The sequence below is a fragment of the Vulpes vulpes genome, chromosome 12, assembly GCF_048418805.1.
Source record: "Vulpes vulpes isolate BD-2025 chromosome 12, VulVul3, whole genome shotgun sequence".
Classification (NCBI taxonomy): Eukaryota; Metazoa; Chordata; class Mammalia; order Carnivora; family Canidae; genus Vulpes; species Vulpes vulpes.
Genome location: NC_132791.1, coordinates 18,890,934 through 18,916,159, shown reverse-complemented (window position 1 = coordinate 18,916,159; position 25,226 = coordinate 18,890,934). Strand labels below are relative to the sequence as shown.

Here is a 25,226-nt window from a genome sequence, read left to right as displayed (position 1 = left end):
GTTGCCAGGTTCGAAAACAGCTAGGACCTGCTGGCATGGTTAATGTAAAGCTTTAAGCAATTCCATGTAAAGGAACATTTTTAAGGAGTGGCTTCAAGGGCTGAAAGTCAGGGCAAAAGCAGACACAAGGTGGATGAAGTAACATCACTTCTTGCTTCCAGAAGTGAAATCTCTACATCTGAATACTTCTTGGCCCATTCTTCTGTTTCCCTCCTGCTACCCCCAAGTGAACCTCTGGCTGCATTAGGCTGGCTCAGGCAGCTTCTTGTTCCCAAACCTGGGGGTGCCCTTGGTTCTTGGCTGGGAACAAGTCCCTCTCTGGGCATTGAGAAAAGGGCTGAGGTTTGGACCAGTTACATGATGATTATGACCACTAGTCCTTCACGTAGAAGCAACATCAGGAAACTGACAACATCTCTTCTTCCTTACTCTACCTTTCCTCCACCCAAAATGACACCTTGACTGAGATATTATGGAAGCTACTTGGTAATGACTTCTCAGAAATGTCAGTAGCAGCAGCCCTGAGTTTTCTTTCTTGCTCTTCACTCAATCCATTCACTCATTATTCACCCATTTTTCACTATTCCTTCATCCACCATTATACCTTCACTCATTATCATTAATGATGACCAATCATCATTAATTATCACTTTCTACCTGTTGGGCCCAGCACTGGGCACCAGTGATCCAGAGCCAACCAAAATACAGTCCCTGTACTCAAGGAACTTATAGACTAGCTACGTAAAAAGAAAAAGGCAGTAATAAGCAAGCATATTTACTGAATGCTTACGATGGGCTAAGCGCCTTACAGAGATTTTCTCCTTTGATCCATCCAACAGCGTCACACATAGACATGCTTATTCCCATTTTACATAGAAGCAACAGTTTTCAAGGTGTTAAGTGACTTTTATAGCTAGTATGTGGCAAAGCTGGCAGGATTTGAACCCAGACCTGCCTGAGTCCTGTGCTCTAACCATTCTGCAAACTGTCTCCAAAGGATAGTGGTCCATCAGGCACAGAGACACCCGAACATGAAACAGAGTGAAGAGTGCAGTTCTCCCTGATGGAGTCAGGAAAGGCTACAGAAGGGAGAGCTGGTCATCAGAAGATGAATAAGGTGGCTGCCCACAAGGAAGAGAAGGAAGAAAAGGCATTCTAGGCAGAGGACCCAGCAGGGGCAAAGGCACGGTGGTGTCCTGGTATATTTGAGGAACTATAAGCAGTTTGGTTGGGAAGATTGGAAAGAAGAGGCCAAGAAATGGAGAGGAGTCCCTTCAGGAAGGTCTTGAGAGGATACCATGGAGTGGGGCCCTCTGCTGAACAACAGAACCAGGTAGTGCTCTGAGCAGAGGTGAAGAATCTTCAGCATAGCACAATGGCCAAGGGTATTTTGGCTGTTGAGGGCAGAATGGACTTAAGCAAATTAAGCCTGGTTAAGCCCACCTACTCCCCACACATCCATCCACCTGTCCATCCATCCACTCACCCACTACTTTATTGACTCATATGCTCACCTGTTCATCCATTTATTCACCCACCCAGTCATCCCTTCACTTGATCCATCACCTGTTTAGTTGTTGTTGTTGTTGTTTTAATCAAATATGGACCTTCAACATGTGTCAGAGCCTGGCTGGTATTAGGAGTTAAAAGTCAGATAGGATCTAGTCAGGGAGCTCATGGTCTAACAACTTAGAAATTTCCATGCAAAAGACAGTGACTATGGGAAGGCAGAGTCAAACACTGTGAAAGCCAAGAGAAGGGAGCCATTAGCTCAACTGGGGGCAATCGGGGAAGACTGCACAGATGAGGTGTCATTCGATCTGGTTCTAGAAGCTGAGGAAGAGTTCTTTAGCAGAAGAGGAGAGAATGATCTTCAGGAAGACCAGCAGGTGGATAGGCCTTATTTCTAACCCAACCAAATTGTTCTCCAAAGGACGAGACAGAGCTAAATGAAGCCAGGTCACATTTAAACAAGATTCCTCCTGGCACATGGACTGGTTTAAATGAAGATGCCTGGGAGAGAGACAGCACTCCATGCAAATTCCAGGGACCCACCGCAGGAGCTGGAAGCCAGTTCCCATGTGAATGATGGGGACCCTGTAAGGGAATCAATGTGTTGAGAGGAAAGGAGGATCCCTCTTCCCCAGGAAGCCAAGGACTCTGAGCTTGTCCCCAACCGGCACACAATATCTAGGCTTCAGAGCCACTGAGCAGACCCCCTCCCACGAGAAGCCCCCCTGCCTTACCTTGGAACCTGATAGTGTCATTGATGATCTCCAGTGTGTCGGCCACCGCGTTGTACTCTCCCACCTTCACCTCCCTGCTGTCTGCAGGGAGCAAGAGACAGTGGCTGGTTAGATGGAGCCCCGGGCCCGTGGCTGGCTGCTCCTGTCCCAGCTCTTGTTCCCCACAGGCCCTGCCTATATTCTCACGGGCTTTCCTTTTCCCTGGGGCCTTTTCCAGATAGAACTGCAAAACCTCCAACTGGATCTGGGGTGGAAAAGATGCCGTCTTATACCATCTCAGCCACTGGTTACCCCCACTTTGCTGTGTGCCTCGTGGATAGCAGCCCACCCCCCTCATAACTGGCTTCTCTCTGTTACCAAGTCCTTCCTGGTCGTTTTGCTAAACGGTCTCTTTGTAATTCTCCCCTGGTATCTGGCTCTGTCATCTAGGACCACACAGACCCCTGCTGCTCCCTCTGCTTCAGGACAGCCCTGAAGACTTGAAGACACAGACAGATCATCCCTCCTGGTGCCAGCCCCCAACCTCACTTCACAGAATATCATTTCTAATTCTGCCCTCTTCAGGTCCCTACCTGGGCCACGCCACACAATGTCACTGTGTCTTAAAGAGTGTAGACTTAAGGACTGACCAATGTACTTCTTTAGGCATGATCTGGTCAGCAGCAAGTACAGGGTACTATCCCCTCCTTCTTTATGCACATTATATTCCTATTAATGCATCCTGAGATGGAATTAGCATCTTTCAGAGGCCACATTGCTCTGCTACGTCATACCAAGCACAATCTCCTTCATATACACTGACTTGTTTAGGTGTATTTTCAAGCCCAAGTGATACATTTGGATTTACCTTCATCTTTGATACTATTCTGATGTAGGTTTAGGCCATTGTTTTGGTCATCACCAGAAATAAAGATGATGAGGACCAGCGCAGGGCAGTGGCAAGAAGAATGGAGAACGGGGGGGGGGGGGGGGGGGGTCAGATTTAACAAAGGTTTCTTTTCTCCAAGTAAAATGTGGACAACTGAGTGATCGAATGTGTGGGGGATATAGGGAACAGGGGAATGAAGCCAGTGTCTTGGGGGCTCAGGTACCATTCTGTAAATGGGGAACTCAGGAGAGGGTCAGAGAAGTGGGGACATTGCCATGTTCTGGTTTGGAAGTGCTGAGCCTGACATGATCATGGATCACGAGGGTGGAGACGTCATTGGGTCTGGAGACAGGGGACAGGTCTGGGCTGATAGTTGGGGCCATCAGCATGTAAGCTGGGAGCTGGAGCAGGGGGCTGGGGGCAGATCCCTAGGGACAGTGCCAAGGGCAGAATCCGGGGGGAGCGCCAACCTCTTGGGGGTGGGGAGGGGCGGGCAGAGCAAGATGCTGCAGGGAGACTGGGAAGGACAGGCCAGGGTGCCAGGGGCAGGATAGCAGGAGAGAGTGGGCATTATGAGAGCCAAGGGAAGGGACAATGTCACAATGGAGCTGGCCAGCAATATCCGATGTCACCGAGAGGCTAGAACAACAGGCCCCTTAAGCAAGGGAGGAGCGGATTTAGCATGTGGGGGTACTGGTGACCACAGACAAAGCAGGTCCAGGGAAGGAAGACCAAAGACAAGGGGTGTGGAACTGGAGGGTGAAGCCCCCGGGGCTGACCTGGCTTTGACAGGGTTGAGGAGAGGTGGGGAGAACCACCGAGGAATCACTGAGCCTCGACAGTGTGCCTGGATCTGTGCTAGGAACTTTCTGTGCCTTTTCTTGTTCAGTTCTCACAGCTGGAATTGGTGTTTTCAGTGCCAAGGTACAGATGAGGAAAGAGCTCAGCAGGTTGCACCTCTGCATGCCCCCTTGTCGCTCTGCCCCACTGATTCTAAGAGTAGATGGAGCCCAGCCTCACATCCAGTGCTTCCCACAGGCCATGCTCTTCGGCTGACACGGGGCTGCCTCAATGGGCTCTCTGAGCGGTGACCATTCCTGCCAAGCTGCCCCCTCCATTGGCTGCGTGTGCCTCCTGAGTGTAATAACTGCAGCGAGGAATGCCCACGTGCCCACCCGCAGGCCAAGCAGGTCCCCAGAGCTGCAGATCCTGCATCAGAATGCCCAGAGGTGATCAAGTGACACAGCTGCAGGAATTCCAAACGTGCACCCAGAGGAGCTGCTGGCTGGCTGGGGCTCTGGCTCTAAGTGAATTTCTTTGCAGAAATGCAGATGTACTGCTGGTCCCTTATAAACATTCAGGAAGCGGAACAGGGAATCCCATAGGCCACACTTCTGCCTGTGTTCCTTTGACTGTGGGATGGAAAACAGGGCGGTAAAAGTCACTTCCTTCTCCTCACGATGGTCTCTCTGCCACGGTGCAGGTGGCTGGCGCCTGCCTGGGTCACAGCTCCTAAATGTCACATTAGCAGACTCTGCTGGGAGCTCCAGCATCCCTGCTCTGGCCTTTTGAAGTCTTCAGCCCAATCAGCTCCTGCTGCTCTAAGGAGGAAGCCCTGATTTATTTATCTGGTGTGGGGAGGCAGCTCATGAAATATGCAGGCTGATTGGAACAAATCACCAGGAGCCAAGAAGTGATGTGGCTGGCACCCCACCGCACCCCCAGCTGCACAGCCTGCCCCTCTGACTCACACACCCTGATGTACTGTCCCATGGCACCAAGTGAAGCTGCTGGCCGGCTGGGGCTCACATACTCGGCTTCCCAGGACAGCCATAGTCATCAGAATCTCTCCCTGGGGTGCTGCTTGGGGACTTACAGGGGCTTCCCATGTTCTTGCATGTAAGGTTCGTGGCAAACCATGAGCTGGGCATGATTTGCCCCCAGCTGCGGATGAGGGAGGAGACTCACAGAAGTTAAGTGAACGCTCAGGGCCACGTGCCGGACAGTGACCAAGTGGGGGCCTAAAGTTGGCTCCCCTGGCTCTGAATTGAGACCACCCATGCTGAGCAGAGCTGCTGGTCACTCAGCCCACATTTCTGGAGTGCCTACTGCATGCCAGCCCCAGCCCCAGCCCCAGCCCCAGCCCCAGCCCCAGGTATTTCCTCCTAAAAGATCCCTCAAAAGCAGCAGCATGGGTGATGGAAGAGGTTCTATTCTCATCCTTGACCAAGGTGGTCTTGGACATCTTGGCGACCAGGGACGCTTATGCTAAATCCCTTAACTTCTCATTCATTCATTCATTCATTCATTCATTCATTCAACAAACATTGACTGGGTGCCTATTATGTGCCAGGCTCCGGGCTGGAGATACAAAGGTAAAAAAAAAAAAAATCATAATCTCCGCCGTTAGTTTAGGGACTACAGCCTCACCCAGCCCTACAAGGGAGGTAAAATTACTCTCATTTGCAGATAATATTTCCCTCTGGCCTGCACTTTGTTAGCAGGTGGCTGTAGCTGTAAAATGGGAACTTTCAAAGTGGCCATGAGGGTTAAAGAAGAGAATACAGGCAGTTTCTGGCTTGCAGTCTAACTCACAATAAGTGTTTGGTAAATAGTAGTCTGCCTCATGATAAAAGTAACTGAGCTATTTGCCAGGTCCCCAAACACTCCCTAGGTTCTCTTACTGCCATGGTTCCCCATAATGGTCCTGCTGCTTGGAAGGTGGTTTTCCCCTCCTGTATCAACATGGCCCAACCCTACACCCACCTACCTCTTCCAGAAAGCCTTCCCTGAGTACTGTTCCTCCCCACAGCACCTCAGTTACTGTGGGCTTAGGGCATGGATGTCAGCCCCCGGTGTTGGAAGTATGCCCTAGGTGTGCCCTGGCCTTATGATTCCTGTCAGCCAGTTAGTCCCTGAGTGGAACTTGAAGCCTTGCATATGGTGTCCCCAGGCAGCATAGAGTCTCGTCCACAGTCCTCTACCCAGGGCCCCTCCCGGGTCTGCAGGTAGAAGGATGGTGCCGTCTCTGCACTCCTCCATCCACCTATGGCCCAGCTGGTGGTGACCACGATAGGCACCCAGTGCTCTCAATTTTTAACTTTTGGCCTCCTTGTCAACTCCATTGTGCAAACAACGTTAACCACCCAATGGATGCCAATTGGGCCTTGTGGACTGTGGACTAGGGGACAGGCCAGAAAGATCCAGCAGGGGGTGGGGGTGCAGGAAGGAATCGAGCAGAGGGCTGCAGGGTTGAGTCTGTCACTTGCTGGACTCCCTGCCCCGTAACTCTGCCGCAGCTTGCCGCTGACTTATTATGTAACTCTGGACAGACCGCCTTTTTCTCTGAGCCTCAATTTCTCCATCTGCAAATGACATGGCAGGGCTTCCAGTGGTTCTCAGCCCTGGCTGGGCAACAGCATCACCTGGGAAGTGCTGGAAAACACCTATGTCAGAGTCCTCATATGGACCGATTATACAAGAACCTCTGAGGGGATGAGTGGTGGGTTCTGGGCAGCAGTATTTTTAAAAGCCCCCTAACACTGATCCTTACTGCACAGCCAGACTTGAGAACCCCTAGATTTGACTCAAGGTCCTTCGATGCCGATGTTTTCTGTTCGAAGAGGCTAAAAATAGTGTGGAACACAGAGCCCCTCTCCTGCAGAACAATGCTGCTTCCTCACTGTGGGGCAAAGAGAGGTGTTCTCCCTAAAAAGCCCATTCTTTATTTCAGATTTTAGACTTGGATGATACATAAAGGAAATAGGTCCTATTGGTGAAGATTAGGCTGCCAAAAAAAAGCCCAGTCTGAAAATATTCACTGGCTGTGGGCCTGAGAGCATCCATGAGAGACGGCTGGGAAACAGCTTCCATCAGTGGTCCTGCCTTCTTCTGGAACTGTGACCTCCAGGCGGGGGAGAGTGAGTTATAGGGTCGCCAACCTCCTGCGTTTGCCAGGTGCCCATAGCCTGCCACATGGGTTCTACTCCCCTCACCTCTAACTGTCCATTTGTCCTCAATTGGCTCTAGATCTGAATGGAGGGAAGTATATGTGCTCTTTAAAGAACTGTTACATAGGCTCAACGTGTGACCCTGAGGAATAAAACACTGGATGGCTTTGACTCAACGAAAGTAAAAAAATAGTATACAATGACTCCATTCTAGGCCCTCCTGACAATATCCCAAACTCAGGGATAGGGAAGAGCTCTGGCTGGTAGACAGAACCCTTGGAACTAGTCTTGGCTTTGCTGTCACCTCAGCAAGGAGCCCCCAGGGAGTGCTGGCCTCTGCCTGGGTCTTGCTAAAGCAAGTGGGCTGGATGGGGAGATCTCTGGGGCCTCCACCTCTTGTTCGATGATTCTGCAATTGGTTTGAAAAACTGTCCCCCAGGTCCTGGCTCTGCCTGGGGGCCACACATCGCATGGACCCTGCTCCTGGTGGTTCATCAGGGGTGGGGACATGGCGCTCGTGGGCTTTGATTCTGCTCTTCTCCAGACAGCCAGCCCTTCCTAGAGGTGATTCCCAGCCAGGTCACTGTCTGTGAGCAGGCCCTAGACAGTGACTCTCCTGTCACTGGGTGAGGAGCAAGGCTGAGCAGCACCTCTCAGCAGCTCCGAGCAGAGACAGACTTGCATGCTTCCTTGGCCTGAATCGTGCACACACTCTTCTCTGTCTTTATAAACAATATGCCACTGCCATGTTTGGAACAAATTAACATCATTGACCTTTGTTTGGAAATTTTTAACAGGCCAGGGGGACACTGGCCAAATGGCTTGGTAATATAATAACTCTACTAAGGACAGATTTGTTTATCGACTTAGGCAAATGAGGCCAGGGACAAAAGCTAAGTATATTGGGGTGCACAGTCCACATGTAAACACAACAGATTATCTGCACCTAGAACAGACCTTTTTTCCTCCTCTTCTTAGCTAACGTTCCACTGGCCCTTCAGAATCCCAAACTCAGGGATAGAAAAGGAAACTCAGATGCCACCTCCTCCATATAGCCTTCCTAATCTCCCAGGTGGAGCCAAGTGCCCCTCCTCTGAACGCCCTTATCACGTATCACATGGGACCACTTGAGGTCTGTGCCCCCTGGACCAGGAGCTCTGTGAGGGCAGGGGTCACATTGTACCCAGCTCAGCACTCCTCTGTGTCCAATCAGGACCTGGGGCATTAAGAAATGACTCTTAAGGGGCAGCCCCCGTGGCTTAGTGGTTTAGCGCCGCCTTTAGCACAGGGCCTGATCCTGGAGACCCGGGATGGAGTCCCACATCGGGCTCCCTGCATAGTGCCTGCTTCTCCCTCTGCCTGGGTCTCTGCCTCTCTCTCTCTAGCTGTGTCTCTATGAATAAATAAATAAAATCTTAAAAAAAAAAAAGAAATGACTCTTAAGAAATTTCAAAAGCCCAAACCATAGAGGGGGAAAAAAGGAATTTACCCACATCAAAATTAAGAACTTCTGTTCATCAAGGACTTTACGTCTATAGACAAGTGACTGAATGGGAGAAGATATTTGCAAAGCCTAAAGGTAAAAGAGGACTTATATTTAGAGTACTTAAGAAACTCTTGCAAATCAACAAGAAAATGACAACACCCTCAAAATAAAAGTGGTCAAAGGATCAAAAAATTCAACAACAAATGGCTGAGAAGCACAGGAATAAATGCCCAAACCTCATTAGTAATCAAAGAAATAATATTTAAAACTACAATATGATATTACTTTATACCTTTAAACTGGAAAAAAATGAGAGAGCCAGGGGCTGGCAAGTGTTGCTGGGAGGAGGGACACAGGAATCCCCATGCTGGTGGCAGTGGAGATAGGTGTGGGCATTGAAAGAGTCATCTGGCAGATCTTAGGCATGTTCAGCATTCACACACCATCCCATCCAACAGTTCTGCTCCTGGACATTTGTCCTAAAGAAATGCCCAGCTAGGTTCCTAAGGGAACATGTACAACGACACCCATTTTTTGTACAGGAGTTGAAGGCGGCCTGGGTATGTGTCACTGGGAGAGTGGATGAGTGAAGCACAATTAGTGAAAGTTATGGCTCAGATGCACACAGAGGAACACGGAAGCATCTCCAAAAAACAACGTGCTGAGTGGGGAGGGGGAAAAAGAGAAAGAAATAGAAGAAGATGCATAATCCAGTTGCACTGACAAAAATCATAATACATGCATACAAAACAGCAGCTTTGTAAGGACATACCAACACAATATACGCATTAAACACTTAGAGTGTTTGCCTTTCGCTGCGGGGTGAGAACAAATGCTGGAAATAAGGGCACAGAAAAACAAATGAGAGGGGCTTTCCTGGACCAGTGGTAACAGCATCTCATGAAATGAGGAGAGTGAAATGTGTCCTAAGGAAGCAAGGTTGTACTTTCCTGGAGAAATTCTGGCAGGGGTGGGGGGCAAACCTGGGGTTATGGTCATAAGTGCCCAGGAGAGGAGTAGGAAACCCACGGTTGCCAGGGCCCTTCTCTGTGCTAGTCACCGAACCGTTCTTTGCTTCATGTCATGGAATTCTCCACCATCCCTCAAGGCTAAGGAAACGACCCCCTTTAATTTTACTATTTTAAACTGAATGCTGAAATGATGGGTTTAGAGAGATTAAGCCCCAGCGTCTAGCTAGTAAGGAAGAGTCATGTCTGCTTCGAAGCTCATATACTTCAAAGCTCATATACATGCCAGGAGGGGAGTTCCCCATCACTGGAGGCATTCAAGCAGAGGTAATGCTGCAAAAGAGAGTCAGGGTTCCCTTCAACATGGAAGTCTATCTACGGCTCAATGAAACACAAGGTCTGCTACATAATTCTCGTCTTTCAGGCTACCTTCTTTGGGCTCTCTGAAAGATAAGCCCTGGGTCATGAAGGCTGGGAAGTGTCAGGGTCAGTCTCCCAGCCTCAAAGAGCCCACATTCGCGTGTGTCCTTCCGTTCCTGCTGACACTCAAGCCTGCCAGGGTATCCTGCGGTTTAGCAGCCTATGTCTCCACTCTTAATTATATCAAGTTGAGTGGCAGTCCGACAACCTGGCCTTTCCAGACCACCGGCCAGGTGAAGGGAGCTACACAATACATGACTTGACAGAAGGCAAAGGATATTAAAAACTGGCCTCAAGCATCTCAAACTAGGGTCAAACTAGCTCTGAAAGTTTTCTAGTAGGTTCTGGGAAATAATCTTCCTGTTTTTATAGGCCCTGGCACTCGGCCAGAGAAATTATGAAGCCCCTTGGGGGGAAGGGACTGTATCTTATTCAACTTGGCTTCCCTCAGAGGACTTGGTAAAGCGCCTGGCAGATGCTCAGGAAATGTGCACTGAATAGAACCGTATCTCTTACCCCAAAGACCAAACGGTAATTAATGTCTGCAAACGGGGAGGACAAGCCTACATTTCACCAGGTACCTTCTGAATGACAATTATGCTGTTGGAGTGATGGAAGACCCCATGCCTTCAAATCAGGTGCTGAAACATAACAGTCCGAAGCCTGAGCCCTTTCTGTCGCACAGACGCCGCGTGGAATTCGAGCACATTGTCGCTCGCAGAGGCTCTGACAAGCAGGCCTGATGAAGGCAGGGCCGGTGAGTGAGCGAGCACGCAGATGCTCCCAGCCCCCGAAGAACAGCACAAACAAGGCTCTAATCATGGCTTCACTCAACTTCCTTCCCTGCTGCAAATTCTGAACCCTGTTTAGACTTCGGCAGGAACATGGATTCTTTCTTCTTTTGAGGGGAAAAAAGAAGCCAATTCCCTGGTATTCATGCTCATGTCCACGTGATGCAAGTCAGCGATGCCTTGGGGGGAGTGGGGGGTAGGGGGCAGGCAACTGAACGGGAGTCGAAGGGGTTCGGGCCTTGGCCCCACTGCACCCGTGGTGTGTGGCCAACAGGACACTAATGCCTGCTTCTGACCACATGGGCGTCCCTCAGAATAGCGCCCAAGACAAGAGTGTGAGGGCGTGGAATTGATTTGGGAGGTGGTCCTAGAGCACACTGAAGAGCTGTGGGGAGGGGAGGCAGAGGAGGGAAGGGAGCCAGTAGGGGGGCATTAATGGGCAAGTTTCTCTTTCTTTTTTTCTTTCTTTCTTTCTTTCTTTCTTTCTTTCTTTCTTTCTTTCTTTCCTTTCTTTTCAATTTTTTAAGATTTTATTTATTTATTCATGAGAGACACACACAGAGAGGCATAGACATAGGCAGAGGAAGAAGCAGGCTTCCTGCGGGGTCCTCCCAGGACCTTGAGATCGCAACCTGAGCCAAAGGCAGACACTCAATCACTGAGCCACCCAGCTGCTCCAATGAGCAGGTTTCTGAGTGGGCAACTGAGGCACAACCCCACTGAGGACCTCCTGGAGACGGAGTACAGAATAACTTGCAGTTGCCACACTCAAGAGGGAAGGATGATGGGTGGCTTATCCTCTGCTTCTCTCTCCTCCCTTGCACCATGCTATCCCTGGAAGCACCCATTCCCTGGACATCTGGCCTACTCCTTGCACAGGGTAAAGGGTGCAGGTGCTTTTACTGAGGCGTTTGTTCTTTACTTGTGGGATGCTCAGGGAATATGGATGTGTCACTGACAGCATCTGCCGCCTACCATCTACCATTGTCCTGTTGGGAGCTAAAAGCTTTGGGAACCCTTGAAAACAAAGTAAACAGAGGGAAGCTGGGGGTGAGGAAGATCATTTTTAGGGATCTGAAGAGCCCTCCCTGGATCAAAAATGCCTCCGTCTCAAGAGGGGCCATGGGGCTAACCATGGTACATTATTTTAGAACAGATCTGTTTATCCAGCACTCCTAAGTTTACTACCTAGGTAGTTTCTCCAGCCTGAAACAACAATGAGCACCATCTTGAATTAGCTTCAGCTTCCATTGTCAAGGCTCACTGCTGGTTGCCAGACAAGTCCCTGGAAACCTTAAGTAAATGAAGATGTTCTTAAATTTCTACAAGTCCTCTCACCAACAAATCCAGTAAGCGTTACCAAGAGACAGCCAGGAGCCAGGCATCACAGCAATAATGTGACGAGCTTCCCAGCACTTGAGACTCTATAGAGCAAAATCTCATTTGGCCCCTTCCCCAGCCCTGGGGGTTGGGCAGGGCTGGCATTCATGCCATCCCCATTTTCCAGAGGATTAAACCGAGCCTTAGGGAGACGAAGTGACTTGCCCAAGGTTACACTGTTCCTAGGTTTCAGAGCAAGGATTTGAACCCAGGTCTTTGGCCTCCAGATTAATTCAATAAACTTGTACTGGAGGCCCTGAGTGCCAGGCATTTGAGCTACCCTACAGCCTTGGAATCAAAAAGTGCAGGACCATGGCTTTTTGGCTTCCCTTTTAGCCCTCTTCTCAAAACTGCCTCCCATTTCTAATTCATTTGGGTTTCAGTTTTGCAAAGGAATTAACAGAGCCTCCTACAAAATGATTCCTTTAAGATAGATAAAAGGGTTCGGAAGGCCCCAGGAACTAGGCTTGGAAACAGCATCTTGTGAGGTCTTCAGAGGAAGGGTGGGAGGGGCCAGCATTGAGATCAGGTTAGTGAGCTTTGAGACAGCCTGGGTGTGAGTCTTGAAGCAGCCCCTGCAAGGGGAGCCCCCCTTTGGGGTTGACTGTCTGTGAGCCAGCTCTGCTGTGAGCCCTGCTGTTCTCTGTGCCCTCTAAAGAGAGGGCAGGAGGTGAGGGAGAGAGAAGCAGACAGAGAGATGGTATGAAGGACACAGCAGAAAACAACATGGTGGTTCTATTTAGAGCCTTTCTGAAAGGCCAATGGCACGAGGCAATTCTCAGGGTCAGTCCTAGGAAGTCCCCAGAAAAGAGAGTCTGGACCAGCCCATAGAAGGGAAGGTATGATGAGTCAGGGCCTCAGGGCAAGTCCCTTCCCCTGTTTGGGCCTCAGTTTCCTCTCTGTGAAATGAAATGATAACCACGCACCCTCCCGGGCCAGTGGTCAGCCTATTCAATAATTCAAAGCCGCTCCATCTTGGCAGACGATGCACCTCTGAGGCCCTTTACATTTGGAGAAATAACTCTTGTGCTGACATGAACATGCCCTCAGCATTCCAGTGGCTCATCTCAGTCCCCAAAATAACACAGAAGCCCTCTGTCGACAGGATCAATGTTTGATTTAAAAACATATAAAGGGAAGTACATGCCGACCCAGCTCTGATGTGCCCTAAAAATGGTGCACTATTGTGGTGAAGGGAAAATACTCGGGTGCAGGTGTGCATAGGAGTCCAAGGAGGAAGCTGAGTTCCAGTCTCAGCTCTGCCACTAACCAGCTTGTGTCCCTGGGGAGAAAACCTCCCTGCCCTGGGCCCTACTTTCCCATTTATACCAGGAGATAATGGAATGGGATCATCTCTAAGACCCTGCCCATCTGACATCCTACATATGGCTAAGTGTGGGGAGAAGCTATAAAGGGCAGGCAGACATAAAGGCACCTGGGGGGTTTCAACACACCAATAAAATCTGGATTTGCCTCAGACAAGTGTCACAGTGCTAACCATAATTGCTACTGCTTGCTGAGCAAGAAATATATGCATGTATTGCTCTGAGTTATCTCATTGCGTTCTTCCCCCGTTCCAAGAAGGTATGCAGGATTATTTTCCTATTTTACAGATGAGGACTTCACACTGGTGAAGTTACTTGCCTAATGTGCTATGTTGACTTGAGTTAAGGAGGGTCAGACCCCGGCCCTCCCTCCCCCCTCCGAACTACCATTTGCTCCATTGCTTTCCTTATAAATCCCTAAAACCAGTCCCCGGAGCTGGTGTCTAATCCTAACATTAAAAAAAAAAAGGCAATAAAATTGGCACACACTTGTAGCTGTGATCGGCCAATCAATATTTTATAAAATATTCTCCTAGAATGATATAATTTGAGAACTGGAAATGTGACAAGAGAATTTAGTTACAATCACTCAAAAGAAAAAAAAAAGTCAGTATCTTTGCCAAGATGCTTACTTGGTTCAACCAATGAAGAAGCAAAACTTAACAAATGGGAAAATAATTACATTTGCCGAAAATTACATCTTTTGTGCATGCCAGAGAGCTGACATGCGTTTCAATTACCTGCCACGGGAAGACGAATGGGTAAATCTACAAGATTGCATTACGGAGCCACAGTACCGAACACCTCTCCTCATTGATCTAAATCCGGTGGGATTTGTCTGAATGAACCCGAATAACTTGATTTCATTTCTTGCCTTCGCCTGGATGACTTTGGGATCTGACGCAGAAGGCACTGCTCTTGTTTCTGGATTTTCCAGAAATATCCAGAGGCCAAAAACACTGCAGTGAAGAATGGCACATCTAGTGGTTTCGGCTAACAACCCTGCTGATCTCTGTACTGGGCTAAAGGGGGTGCCTACCTGGGAAGAAAGCCCCCTCTCCTCACAGATGCCCTGTGGGCTCTGACAAGCCCCTGTCCTTCTCCTCTATTTCCACCTGGTCACTTAAGGAACCTACTTCTGGAAGGTTCCTGAGCCCCTTCCAACGTGGACAACAGAAAAGCCCGCAAGTGACCTGGTTTCCTAAAAAAATTAAGGACCTGTTACAAGCACGTGGGAGATGATTATGGGTTAAAAGAAATTAAAGAGGAATATCAACCAGCCATTGTGTGGATTCTCCCGCAAATTGTAAAGACATGTTGGAGATAATCAAAGGATCAAAGTGAAAGGATATTAAGCATCATTGTTAAACGCTTTAGGTGGGGTAATAGTATCATGGTTATGTTTTGAAAAATCCTTATCTAGTAGGAATGCATACTGCAGTATTTATAGATTGAAATGAGATAATGTCTGGGAGCTGTTTTAAACATTACAGAAAAAAAAAGAGTTCAGCGGGTGAGTAAAGATAAAGCAAGATTGGCAAAATGTTGATGGTTGAAGCCAGGTGATGGGTACATGGGGCTTATTATGTGATTCCTCTCAACTTGAGGGTCTGTTTGAAAATTTCTATAATCAAACACAAAAGCAATGCAAGCTTTCTCAGAATGTTGGAAGGGACTGAACCCCCTCCCTGTACTTCCATGAGCCTCTGAGAGTCATGTGGGGAGACCGGATAGCCTGAGACGTCATGTGGTTGACAAAAATATTCTATATAAGTTGAAACTAATGTTTTCACAGAGAAGTGTTTTCTATTGACTCTGCTTTCTCTTATCTGGAACATCACACTTTCATTTCTTTTGATGTATTTTATTGCAGAAACACAACATCCCCAAATGTAGAATTCATCAACTACAAAGAATAAGCATCAGAAAGCCTACCTTGAAATTGAGTAAATTTAATGGTCCCCATTCTCTCCCCATTCCGGAACACAACTTGACCCTAAAGACAAAATGAAACAAACAAGAACAAAAGAGAAATGCCATGTTAGCTTAAACACTCCTGATCTCAAATGAAATTCATTAATTGTACACTATGATATTAGTATTGGAAAAAAATAGGTCCCTGTGGGGCTGCAGATGCAAAATTAAACTGGCTGTTTTAAAGCTGGTTGTGACTATTTGGCTCATCTGAGGAGCATGAAATCAATAAGGGAATGAACACATGTGAATTAAAGCTGAGATGTGCATCATCATTATCATCATGATTATCCACAAAATCCACCAACGTGTCCTGTGCTATCCTGGGTCAAGGTCTTCCATGGTGCTGGAGGGATGGAGGCAGAGATGAGGCCCACAGAGCCTGGCCCTGACTCTGCTCTTGGGTCCTACCCATTAAGATGTGTGGCTCTGCTGAGGCTGTTTGGTATGAGGACCAGAAGGGGACTGGAGGTCAGTTAGGATTTCTTATTACAGGCAGAGAATGTTTTTGTAAGTTCTTCCTGAGTGGTGACATCAGCTGCAATTATAAATGGGCTATGGGGCAGCACAAAATGAAGCTTCTTGAGCCAGTGAGACCTGCCTAGTGTCACAGGCAGCTGAGCATCCCTCATTAAGGACCCCGGGGGCTACAGACAGTATCATCTGCTGCATCTGCCTTGCTGGATGATCCTGGGCTTCCATATGCTGGGTTAAATAAATCGGGAACATAAAAAGGGGGTGTGGTCTCTCCTGGCTAATACAGGACCCATAGAAATTCTATCACGGTATAAAGAAATCGACACATTGTATCAATGAATCTTTTTGGCAAGCTTGAGTGGAAAGGGGGATGATCCTCATTTTACAGATCAAGAAACTGAGACCAAGAGAGGTGATGTGCTCTATACTAGGTCACTGCAAACGAGGCTGCTGGGAGCCAAATCCGAGTTTGATTTTAATGCTCATGCCATTTCACTGCAGCCTGTTGCTCCTCATCCAGAAATAAATTCCTTCCTATCATTCCATTAATGTGCAATTAGGAAAAGCAATGGTCTTAAAGGGACACTGCTTTACCCTCACTATGCTCTTGCATCATCAGGTCATGGCACAGATGATCCCACTCAATTCTCAGGACAAAGTGCCAGGAGGTATCTTCCCTTGGTGGAAACCCAAAGTCTGAGGCCCTGTGGCTTTTCGAATAAATAGAATCACTCAACCTGTTCTCAGAATGAGAAACACCTCCTAAGGCCACTTTGACACCTTTTTGAAATCCTGTAGACAGCTGCAAGCGGTATTGGTTAGAAACTAATGCCCACCGAATTCCATATTCAGGTGACGGCAAGCAATTCCCGGGAGTGTGAAAACACTTCAGCGTAAGGTGAGATGGGAGCTGTGATTTTATTTCTAGGGATGATTGAAAAACACAGAACATCTCCTGAAATGCTCACTTTTATGCAAATAGAGCACTTTGCTGGGAAAGATGCAGACATGGTGGACAAGGAGGGCATTTCCTGGTTTGATTTCTTGGAGATCTAATTTGCCCATCCCCTCCCAAGCTCTGAAGAACTCCAAAGATTTCTAGATATAAAACGTGGACAAGTTCTGCAGAATATTTATTAAATTATAAAGTTTATGAAATGGTCTTCGAAGCTGGATGGAATGACACCGGATTGGAGTATGAGGTGGGGAATGAGACCCTCTCTTTACTTTGTAAACAAAACAAATTAGTCCATCTTTAAAGTAAGAGCTGTCACATTTTATTTTCCTCACAAAAACTATTTTTACTAACAGCAGCTCCTTAGTCTCTCAGGTAATGCAGTGGAAGGAGGCCAGAGTCTGAGTATCACAAACCTGGCTTCAGTGCTCCCTTGGGCAAATTCCCAAGCACCTGAGTTATGGACCTCACGCAGCTCCTGACCTACAGCGGGCACTCAGTAAATGGCAGTAGTAATTTTTATTTTAAAAAAATCTAATAGGGCAGCCCGGGTGGCTCAGTGGTTTAGCACCGCCTTCAGCCCAGGGCCTGATCCTGGAGTCCTGGGATCGAGTCCCACGTTCGGGCTCCCTGCATGGGGCCTGCTTCTCCCTCTGCCTGTGTCTCTGCCTCTCTCTCTCTCTTTCTCTCTCTCTCTCTCTCTGTCTCATGAATGAATAAATAAAATCTTTAAAAAAAAATCGAATAGCAGAGAACTGAAATAAAAAAGATTTTAAGCACCAGGAAGCTTTCCAACCCTTGGGAAGAGATTTTCCGTATCACACGGTTTCATCGGGCATAGGGATAAACTGTTGGGTCCTTGCCCACGGCGTCCTCACCTCTCAGAGACATCAGCCCCCAAGTGACTTAGTTCTCAAACCAAATGAGCCGCCATGTGCTTCACTGGTGGAGCCTGGTGAGGGGGCAGGCAGGTGGACAGGGCCAGGTCACACCCCCATGACTGGGCTCTGGAGGTGATTTTGTGCAGGGAAGAGCCCCGGGGGAGGGGGAGAAGGTTGACCAAAGCAGTACTATGATCTGATATAAGATTCGAGAAGATGGCTCTGGGTACTGGATGGAGAAGGGATGATAGAGTGGAAACAAAGACGCAGAGAACCTGGGGGCTTTGGCAACCGTAATGCTGGTGTGAGGGGGCAGCGGCTCAGGCGAGGGTGGTGGCTGGATGCTCTCTCTTGCCAGCTCAGATGGCACCACCAAGGTGACTGGGCACTGCGGCCTGGACAATAGCGGGCTTCCACCCTACCCCCACCCTTCATCTGCTGGACACTGCAGTGAGCTGCCCCAGTGCCCCCTTGGGACGGAGGCACTCACCTTCCCCAGCCGCCAAGGTGCCTGGCACCCAAATGGAGCTGTGCCAGTGATAGTTATGCCCCCTCCCTGGGGGCAGCCAATATCCAATAGTCCCAAAGGGACATTGCCTCAATTCAGGACAAACATGAAGGGCCATGGGATCCAGAGGTCTCTGTGGGATGACTGAGGCCAGGGTTACAGCTGCATTACTTCACTTGTCCCTTGGCCACATCCCGCGTCCCTTCCTCCCTCCCAGGTTTTATTCCTGAGAGCCCTCCCTGACAGATTTCCTGTCTGCAAATCTTTGTCTCAGAATGTTTCCTGGGCAACCCCACCTAAGACCCTGCCATCAAAGGTCACTGGCACTATGCCGTCCTTGCAACCTGAAGGAGCCTGCGTGAGAAGGTGGTGGGAACAGAGCCGACGGATCCCGAGCGTCGCCCAGGCTTCAGCCTCACTGTGGCCTGGCATTTCAGCCAGGGAAGCGGGCGGGCTTGGCTTTCTTAAACCCCAGCTTGAGCGGGGATTTGTCTTGCTCCTCTCCCCACACATGTATTCTTTATGTATACAGGGTGCTCCTTAAGCTCTTCCGTGTGCGATCCCAGGGCTGAGGATCATCACGTGCACCCAAGACCCATCCATAGGAGGCGCCGAATTCTGAAGCTGGAGTCTGGTAGCTCTGGCTGGCGTGGTGGCCGAGTTCTGTCTGCGGGCTCACAGCCCACACCCGCTCTTCTCCACACTCCTCTGTGTTGCAGGGCCCAAAGTCCAGAAACCACATTTCCCACCATCCCCTGCCAGCTGGTTTCCATTTAGGTTCTGCTAATGAGAAGCATTCATGGGAGATTAGAAAGTACGCATAAGGGAAAAGCTATTTTTTTTTTCTGCTTTGGCTGTAGCAGCAGGAGTTCTGAGTGCCTGCAGGTGTCCATGGGCTCAGCAGGCCCCCCACTGTCAGCATGGGGGGCTCTGAGCTGACTGCTCGGTGGCCAGTGGTGGGGTCCCCCCAGCAGCAGGATCAGCAGTGGCAGGAGCCTTACAGGCCAGTGTCCTTGGGTCCCCATTATTTTATTTGCATTCCTAATCTGCTGTGGGGTCATTCTTGTAAAGTCCTTGGGAGTTAAAATCCATTATCCATCAGCATGCTGTCTAGAAAACAGAAATCACTTCATGCATTTCAGAGGCAGCGGCGACACCATTTCCCTTTTTGTTCCTGCAGCCCAAGGGGCTTGGTTGTTTTTGTAAATACTCATCTCCCGTGATAGCACCTTCCTCTATTGCTCCTCCGCCCTTTTCCCCAAAGTTGTAACCAGTTCCCTGTATTAAAGCTCCTTCTGAAATGCCTGAAGTGGTTTCTGTTTTCTTGACGGCATGCTGATTGATAATGGATTCTAACTTCTGAGGAGTTTATAAAGAATGACCATGGAGCAGATCTGGAATGCAAATAAAATAATGGAAGTAAAGCTGCCAAGTGGATAATTTATAAGGAACTTTTTTTTTTCCCCCCTGAAAAGAGATGTTGCTAATGTCAAAGAAGGCAGTCTGTTTCATAAAAGGCAATCCAAACAGCTCGGGCTGAATCAGGAGCAATAAACCTGTGTTTCTTTGTCGGAGAAATCTTCAGAATGCACAGGAAAACACACGGAAAAAACATACACTTCAGCATTCACCAGTCAAGAGCCAACACGGCTCCCGGCCTGACCCCACATCGTCATGGAGTGCTTCTGAGTGTCAATTCTCCTCTTTGAAAAATAGGAAGTGCGGTACCTACTTGTCAGGATGGTTTGTGAGAATTAAAGAAGGTATTTGTGAAGAAGGCATAACCCAGAGCTGCCTTGGACAAAGGGTAACTCATAATTCCTCCAGGTAATCCTGGTTAGCAGCATTTCACCTGGCGTCAGCTCAGAATCCCCAGGAAAATCAGTGGAGAGTGAGATGTTCACTTAGGATTCCAGCAGCCTACTCTTAGAAAAATTGTTTCCATTATTCATCTTTAATGTTTCACTACTAAGTAGCAGTACGATCTATTCCAATAGCAGTTTATGAATTGTATGGGTGAAGCCCTACTTGGAACTTTTTTTTTTTTTTTTTTTTTTTGTCTCTTTCAATTTCACAGAGGAGGACAGGAATGGATGCCTTAGTCCCAAACATGATCTGATTTCAGGCTAGAGCTGGAGGCTGGACCAAATGAAGACTTGCTCATTTCAGCCTGATTGGAAGGAACCTTGGGCCCACTGAGGGACACAGTCTCTTAGATCATGGCACATTTAGGGAAGGATTTCCTTCTTTAATATGACTGCAAGTGCGCAGTTGTCTCTGGCAGTCGTGTTTGTCTCTGGAAAGTGTGAGCATGCATGCTCATCTGTGTGTTTGGTTTGTGCTGTAGGGAAACAAGATCTACCCTGACATGTTACACAGGCAGGGAAATCTCTCAGGAGATGGAAGTTGAAGGGTGACAGGAGCCCCTGGTCGGCATGCTGCTATCTATGTAGATGACCCAAGCCCACCTTGGACTGTTCTGCTACCAGCCCTCCAAACAGCACAAGGCTGGTCTCAAATAAATAATGAGGACTTGGAAAAAACACTGGGGTTTGAATGCTGGTTAGATTTTCCATCAAGGGTAGAGACCCTCATCATGTTGGCTTGAAGAAGAAGAAGAAGAAGCCTTCTGTTTTCCAAGGGAGGGCAAGACGTAAAAGAGAAATATCAAACAATTGTGTATGTCTACTCACATGTTCTACAAAAGTGAAAAATATTTTTTTCTGCCTCTGCCTTAGGCTAAATTAAGTCATATTTTGCACACTACTTAAAATATTTTCTTACATGAAAATGCTTTTGATAGGCCCAAGTCTGGAGAAAATTTTGATGTATCCATTGAGTTTGGAGCAGTGGGTTTGCAGCAAATTAAGAGGAGGGAAGATGGAAGGTGTGGCAAGCTCCAATGCCACCCTTCTATTAGTGCGTAGTAAATGGAGAGGCATCTTTCTGAGGGACTGTGATCAGATGGCCTAAAGGGTTCCAATGGTCACCAGCCACAAAGCAGAGTGGTGGCCTAAGGCAGGGCTGGATGCAATGGAGGGGAGAGATGAAGAGAAGATGGTGGGGTGGATGGGCCAAGAGAGGTGGATCAACTCCTCTTTCCTTCCAGTCGTAATACAAGAGTCAACCTTGTTTAGAACAGCAAAATCTCAGAAATGAATGAAAGGTCCATAAAGTAGGGCAAGAGCCATGTAAAATAGACATGTGATGAAACATGATACATGCATTCAACCAACCAGCCCTGTTGAGCACCTAACACGTGTTGGGCACATCCTGGGCAGGCACCAGATAAAGGGTGAGCAAAGTCAACATGGTCCTAGATTGCACGGAGCTTGTAGTCTGGTGGGAGATGCAGACATAAATACATAACTACAACCTATAATATGTGATATGAAGGAAAAGAACAGAGTGCTACGAGAGTGAACTATGACAAAAACCTAATGTAGACTGTAAGTAAGAAGGGCTTTTCTAAGGAGGTGTAATTTGCACCGAGATCTGAGTTAGCTAAGAGTGTGGGAGAGAGGGTCCTGGGAAGAGGGATTGCACTGTGCAAAGTTTCCCAGGCAGGAGAGAGATTGGGAAGCCAGAGAGCGAAAGATCCCCATGGAGCTGAAAGAGGTCACTAGGGAAATGAGCATGGAATGTGATTGGTAAGGTGCACATGTGCAAGCTCATGTTGAACCTTACAGGCTGTATCAAGGATGCTGCACTTAATTCTGAATGCAAAGGAAGCCACTGAAGGGTTTTAAACAAGGGGTGACTTAAACTTAGTCATACACACTTGAGCATTCTATTACAAAAATTACTAAAGATTGAATAAAGTGATTTCTGATTGTGCCGGATGCTGGCTGGTGGGTTACCAAATCCATTTCCTTCTCCTCTGGAGCACATGTTTCCAGCCACCTTTATAGGTTGGGTGTGGCCATGTGACAACTCCAGCCAATGGAATGTAGGTAGAAGTCCCACAAGACCCTTCCTGCTCCTTCACTTCCCCCATCTGCCAACTAGATTCATAGGGTCTTTCAGTGAACTCTGAGGCACAAGGCACAGAGATGGAAGAGTCTGGGTCCATGAGTCATCGTGAAGAAAGAATTTCTACCAACCAGACACATTTCACTTTGGACTCTGCACATGGGAAACATCAATTATTACTGTGTGGATCCACTAAGACTCTGAGATGTCTTTGTTACATCAGCTCGTGTTACTTATCCTAACTGATGACATAAGTAGAGAAGGGCAAAAATAATATTTACAGTACACTCACAATTATGCAAAAATCACTCCCACCAAATAAAAATGTTAAAGCTGGTTGGTTTTTAGGTTGTGTGATTATGGCTTTTTCTCCTTTTTATCCTATCAATATTTTCCAATATCCTATAATGAGTATGTATTATTTTCCTAACAGAGAAACTTTATTAAAAACTTTTTTTGAAAAGATGTTATAAGATTAGAAGGCATTTTTTTTAAACAAGCAAAAATAGCAACATCATCACCAACAAAATAATACTCCCTCTTGGAATAGATTAATTTTTACTGACAGCTTCGAGTTTTCGTGAGTAAGAGCCAGAGATCTGTGCAAGCATAAGCACATTTCCCCCTCCACTTAGAAGAATGGAAAGAGCCATGAGCAAGGGGTCTTCTGAACACATAGATGCAGGCTGTGCTTTGCTGTTTTCTAGGAAGGGTACCTGGGATGAATCCCTTCTCAACTCTGTTCTCTGGTTTTCCACTGCAGAACTCTCAGAGATGACACCCTTCAAGTTAATTTTAGCTCTGCTGAAACATTTTTGTACATTATCTGAGATTTTTTTTCCTGGGATTGTTCTTCATTAATCAGTTCTCAACAGCAACCCTAATGCAGTGTACTGTGTTACCATTATGTCTGTTTTACAGATGAGGCAACAAAGGCAGTGAAAGAAGAAATTTGCCTGGGGTCATGTGACTAGTGGGCAGAACCGGGATTCATCCCAGATGCGTCTGACTTCAACCTTCTGTTTCTAACCACATGCTACCCTGCTTCTTGTGCAAGAACCACTCACTGATGGGGGAATGAGCTCTTTGAAGGGGATCAGAGTGAGACCCAAACAGCCTTGGTGGAGGGGGGGAGCAGGGGTAGAGTAGGAGGTAGGTGGAGGAGGAAGGAAGGTAGCTAGTCAGGGATGTGCTGATAAATGTTTAACAATGGGCTCTTTGGGTGGGAGGGGAGAGGACCCTGGGTGGCAGTGTTTGAGAATTTCCATATTGTAATACTTCCACCAAGGCAGATTTCCAGCTATCTACCATTTAACACCTGGCTCATCAATTCTTGATCATTTAACAAGTAGCTCTTGGCTCTCTTGGGAGCTTGTAGGATCTGGCTCCAGCATATTGGTGGCCAAGCCAGTCCTCTTGGGCTTCCATAGTAAAAAAATGCGAGGAAGAATGCAAAATACTTAGTTTTTACCTGCACAAGGGGTGAGTGAGACTCTCTTCTGAGAAATGGGGAAAGGGACTTCATATCAGAGAGGGAAGAGCTGGCAAGAAGGGGCTTGTGCTGGTTGCCTAATATTGTCTCAGCTCCCAAAACTGTACTGCTCCACTCTGCTCTGAACCAAGAGAGATGAGGAGCCGAAGGCAGAGGAGGTGGTTATCATGAAGATCCAAAGGTTATCACAGGTTGGGAGATCCAGACACCCCTGCAAGCTATTGGTACTGGGGTCTGTGTCCCCTGGGCTGAATCATGTTTGCTAAGACCATTTCTGCACAATTAAGCCAGAAAGAGTTTTGCACTTAGAGTGGGAGGTTCGGGGCTCTAGCTCTAGGCTTGTCACAAACACCTGTGTGCTCCTAATTATGTTCCTTCCTCTCTCTGGGTCTCAGTTTCCTCACAGAAAATGAGGGAGCAGTTGCCATATGCCGTGTTTGTTGAGTGCTCACTCTGGGACAGGCCATGTTTATGCTAGACCCTGGGGAAATGCATGATTAAGCCAAACTCCTAGTCTTGTAGAAGCTCCCAGTCTAATGAAGGTGAGAGGCAAAAAAAGAAGTAGTTACAAGGCAGTGTGACAGGTGATAGGAGGGGGTGGGCATAGAGGTATGAGCACATAAGGAAGAGCACTCTCTCAAGGAAGGGCTTGGAGGGAACAGGAAAGAATGAGTGTCAGTTAGCCAGGCAAAGAAGATGAGAGGAATGTTCCAAACAGAGGGAAAGCACATGCAAAGGCCTAAAGGCAAAAAGAGAGCTTGGCTCTATGAAGAGCCAGAAGGAAAGGCAAGGTGGCTGGTGAGTGATATGCAAGTGGTAAGGATGTTGGTGGAGGCAAGGAAGGCAAGAATCATATCAGGTAGGGCTTTGGACCTCATGTTGCAAGTAGGGGCCACAGAAGGGCAGGAGGTAACATGTCCGATGTCCTCTTTAAAAAGAAGGAAATCCTGTCATTTGTGACAACATGGATAGATCTGGAGGTCATCATGCTTGGTGAAATAAGAAGGACACAGAGAGACAAATACTGCCTGGCATCACTTATGTGTGTAGAATCTACAATAGTCAAACTCACAGAAGCAGAGAGGAGAATGGGGATTGCCAGGAGCTGGAGGGAGAGAGAAATGGGGAGATGTTGGTCAAAGGGTATAAGCTTTCAGTTACACAGCATGAATAAGCTCTGGGGGAGCTAATGTACAGCATGGAGGCTCTAGGTAACAATACTCTACTGTCAACTTGCAAAGCGTTAAGAGGGTGGATCTTAAGTGTTCTCACTACAAGAAAGCAAGAAAGAGAGAAAGAGAAAATGAGAAAATGAAAACTGTGTGAGGTGATGGCTATGTTAATTAGCTTGATGGTTGTGACCATTTCACAATAAATATGTATATCAAAGCATCAAGGAGTAAGTATCCCTTAAATACATATAAATCCTATTTATTAAGTATGCCTCAATAAAGCTGAATAAAAAAGCTACTCTGGTGCTGTACCTTCATTAGACTGGAAAATGAGTCGGCATGAGGGGAGACTGAGTGCAAG

The 25,226-nt window shown here is 47.7% G+C and overlaps 1 protein-coding gene across 1 annotated transcript in view; it reads right to left on the bottom strand.

Moving 5' to 3' along the window:
* GABBR2 (gamma-aminobutyric acid type B receptor subunit 2) overlaps positions 1-25,226 on the bottom strand; it is a 349,564-nt gene that overhangs the window by 85,630 nt on the left and 238,708 nt on the right. Inside the window, exons 8-9 of the mRNA XM_026013320.2 lie at positions 15,370-15,430; positions 2,247-2,327 (exon numbers count right to left, since the gene is read on the bottom strand). Coding sequence (XP_025869105.2) covers positions 2,247-2,327; positions 15,370-15,430 — 142 coding nt within the window. The remainder of the gene's footprint in view (positions 1-2,246; positions 2,328-15,369; positions 15,431-25,226) is intronic.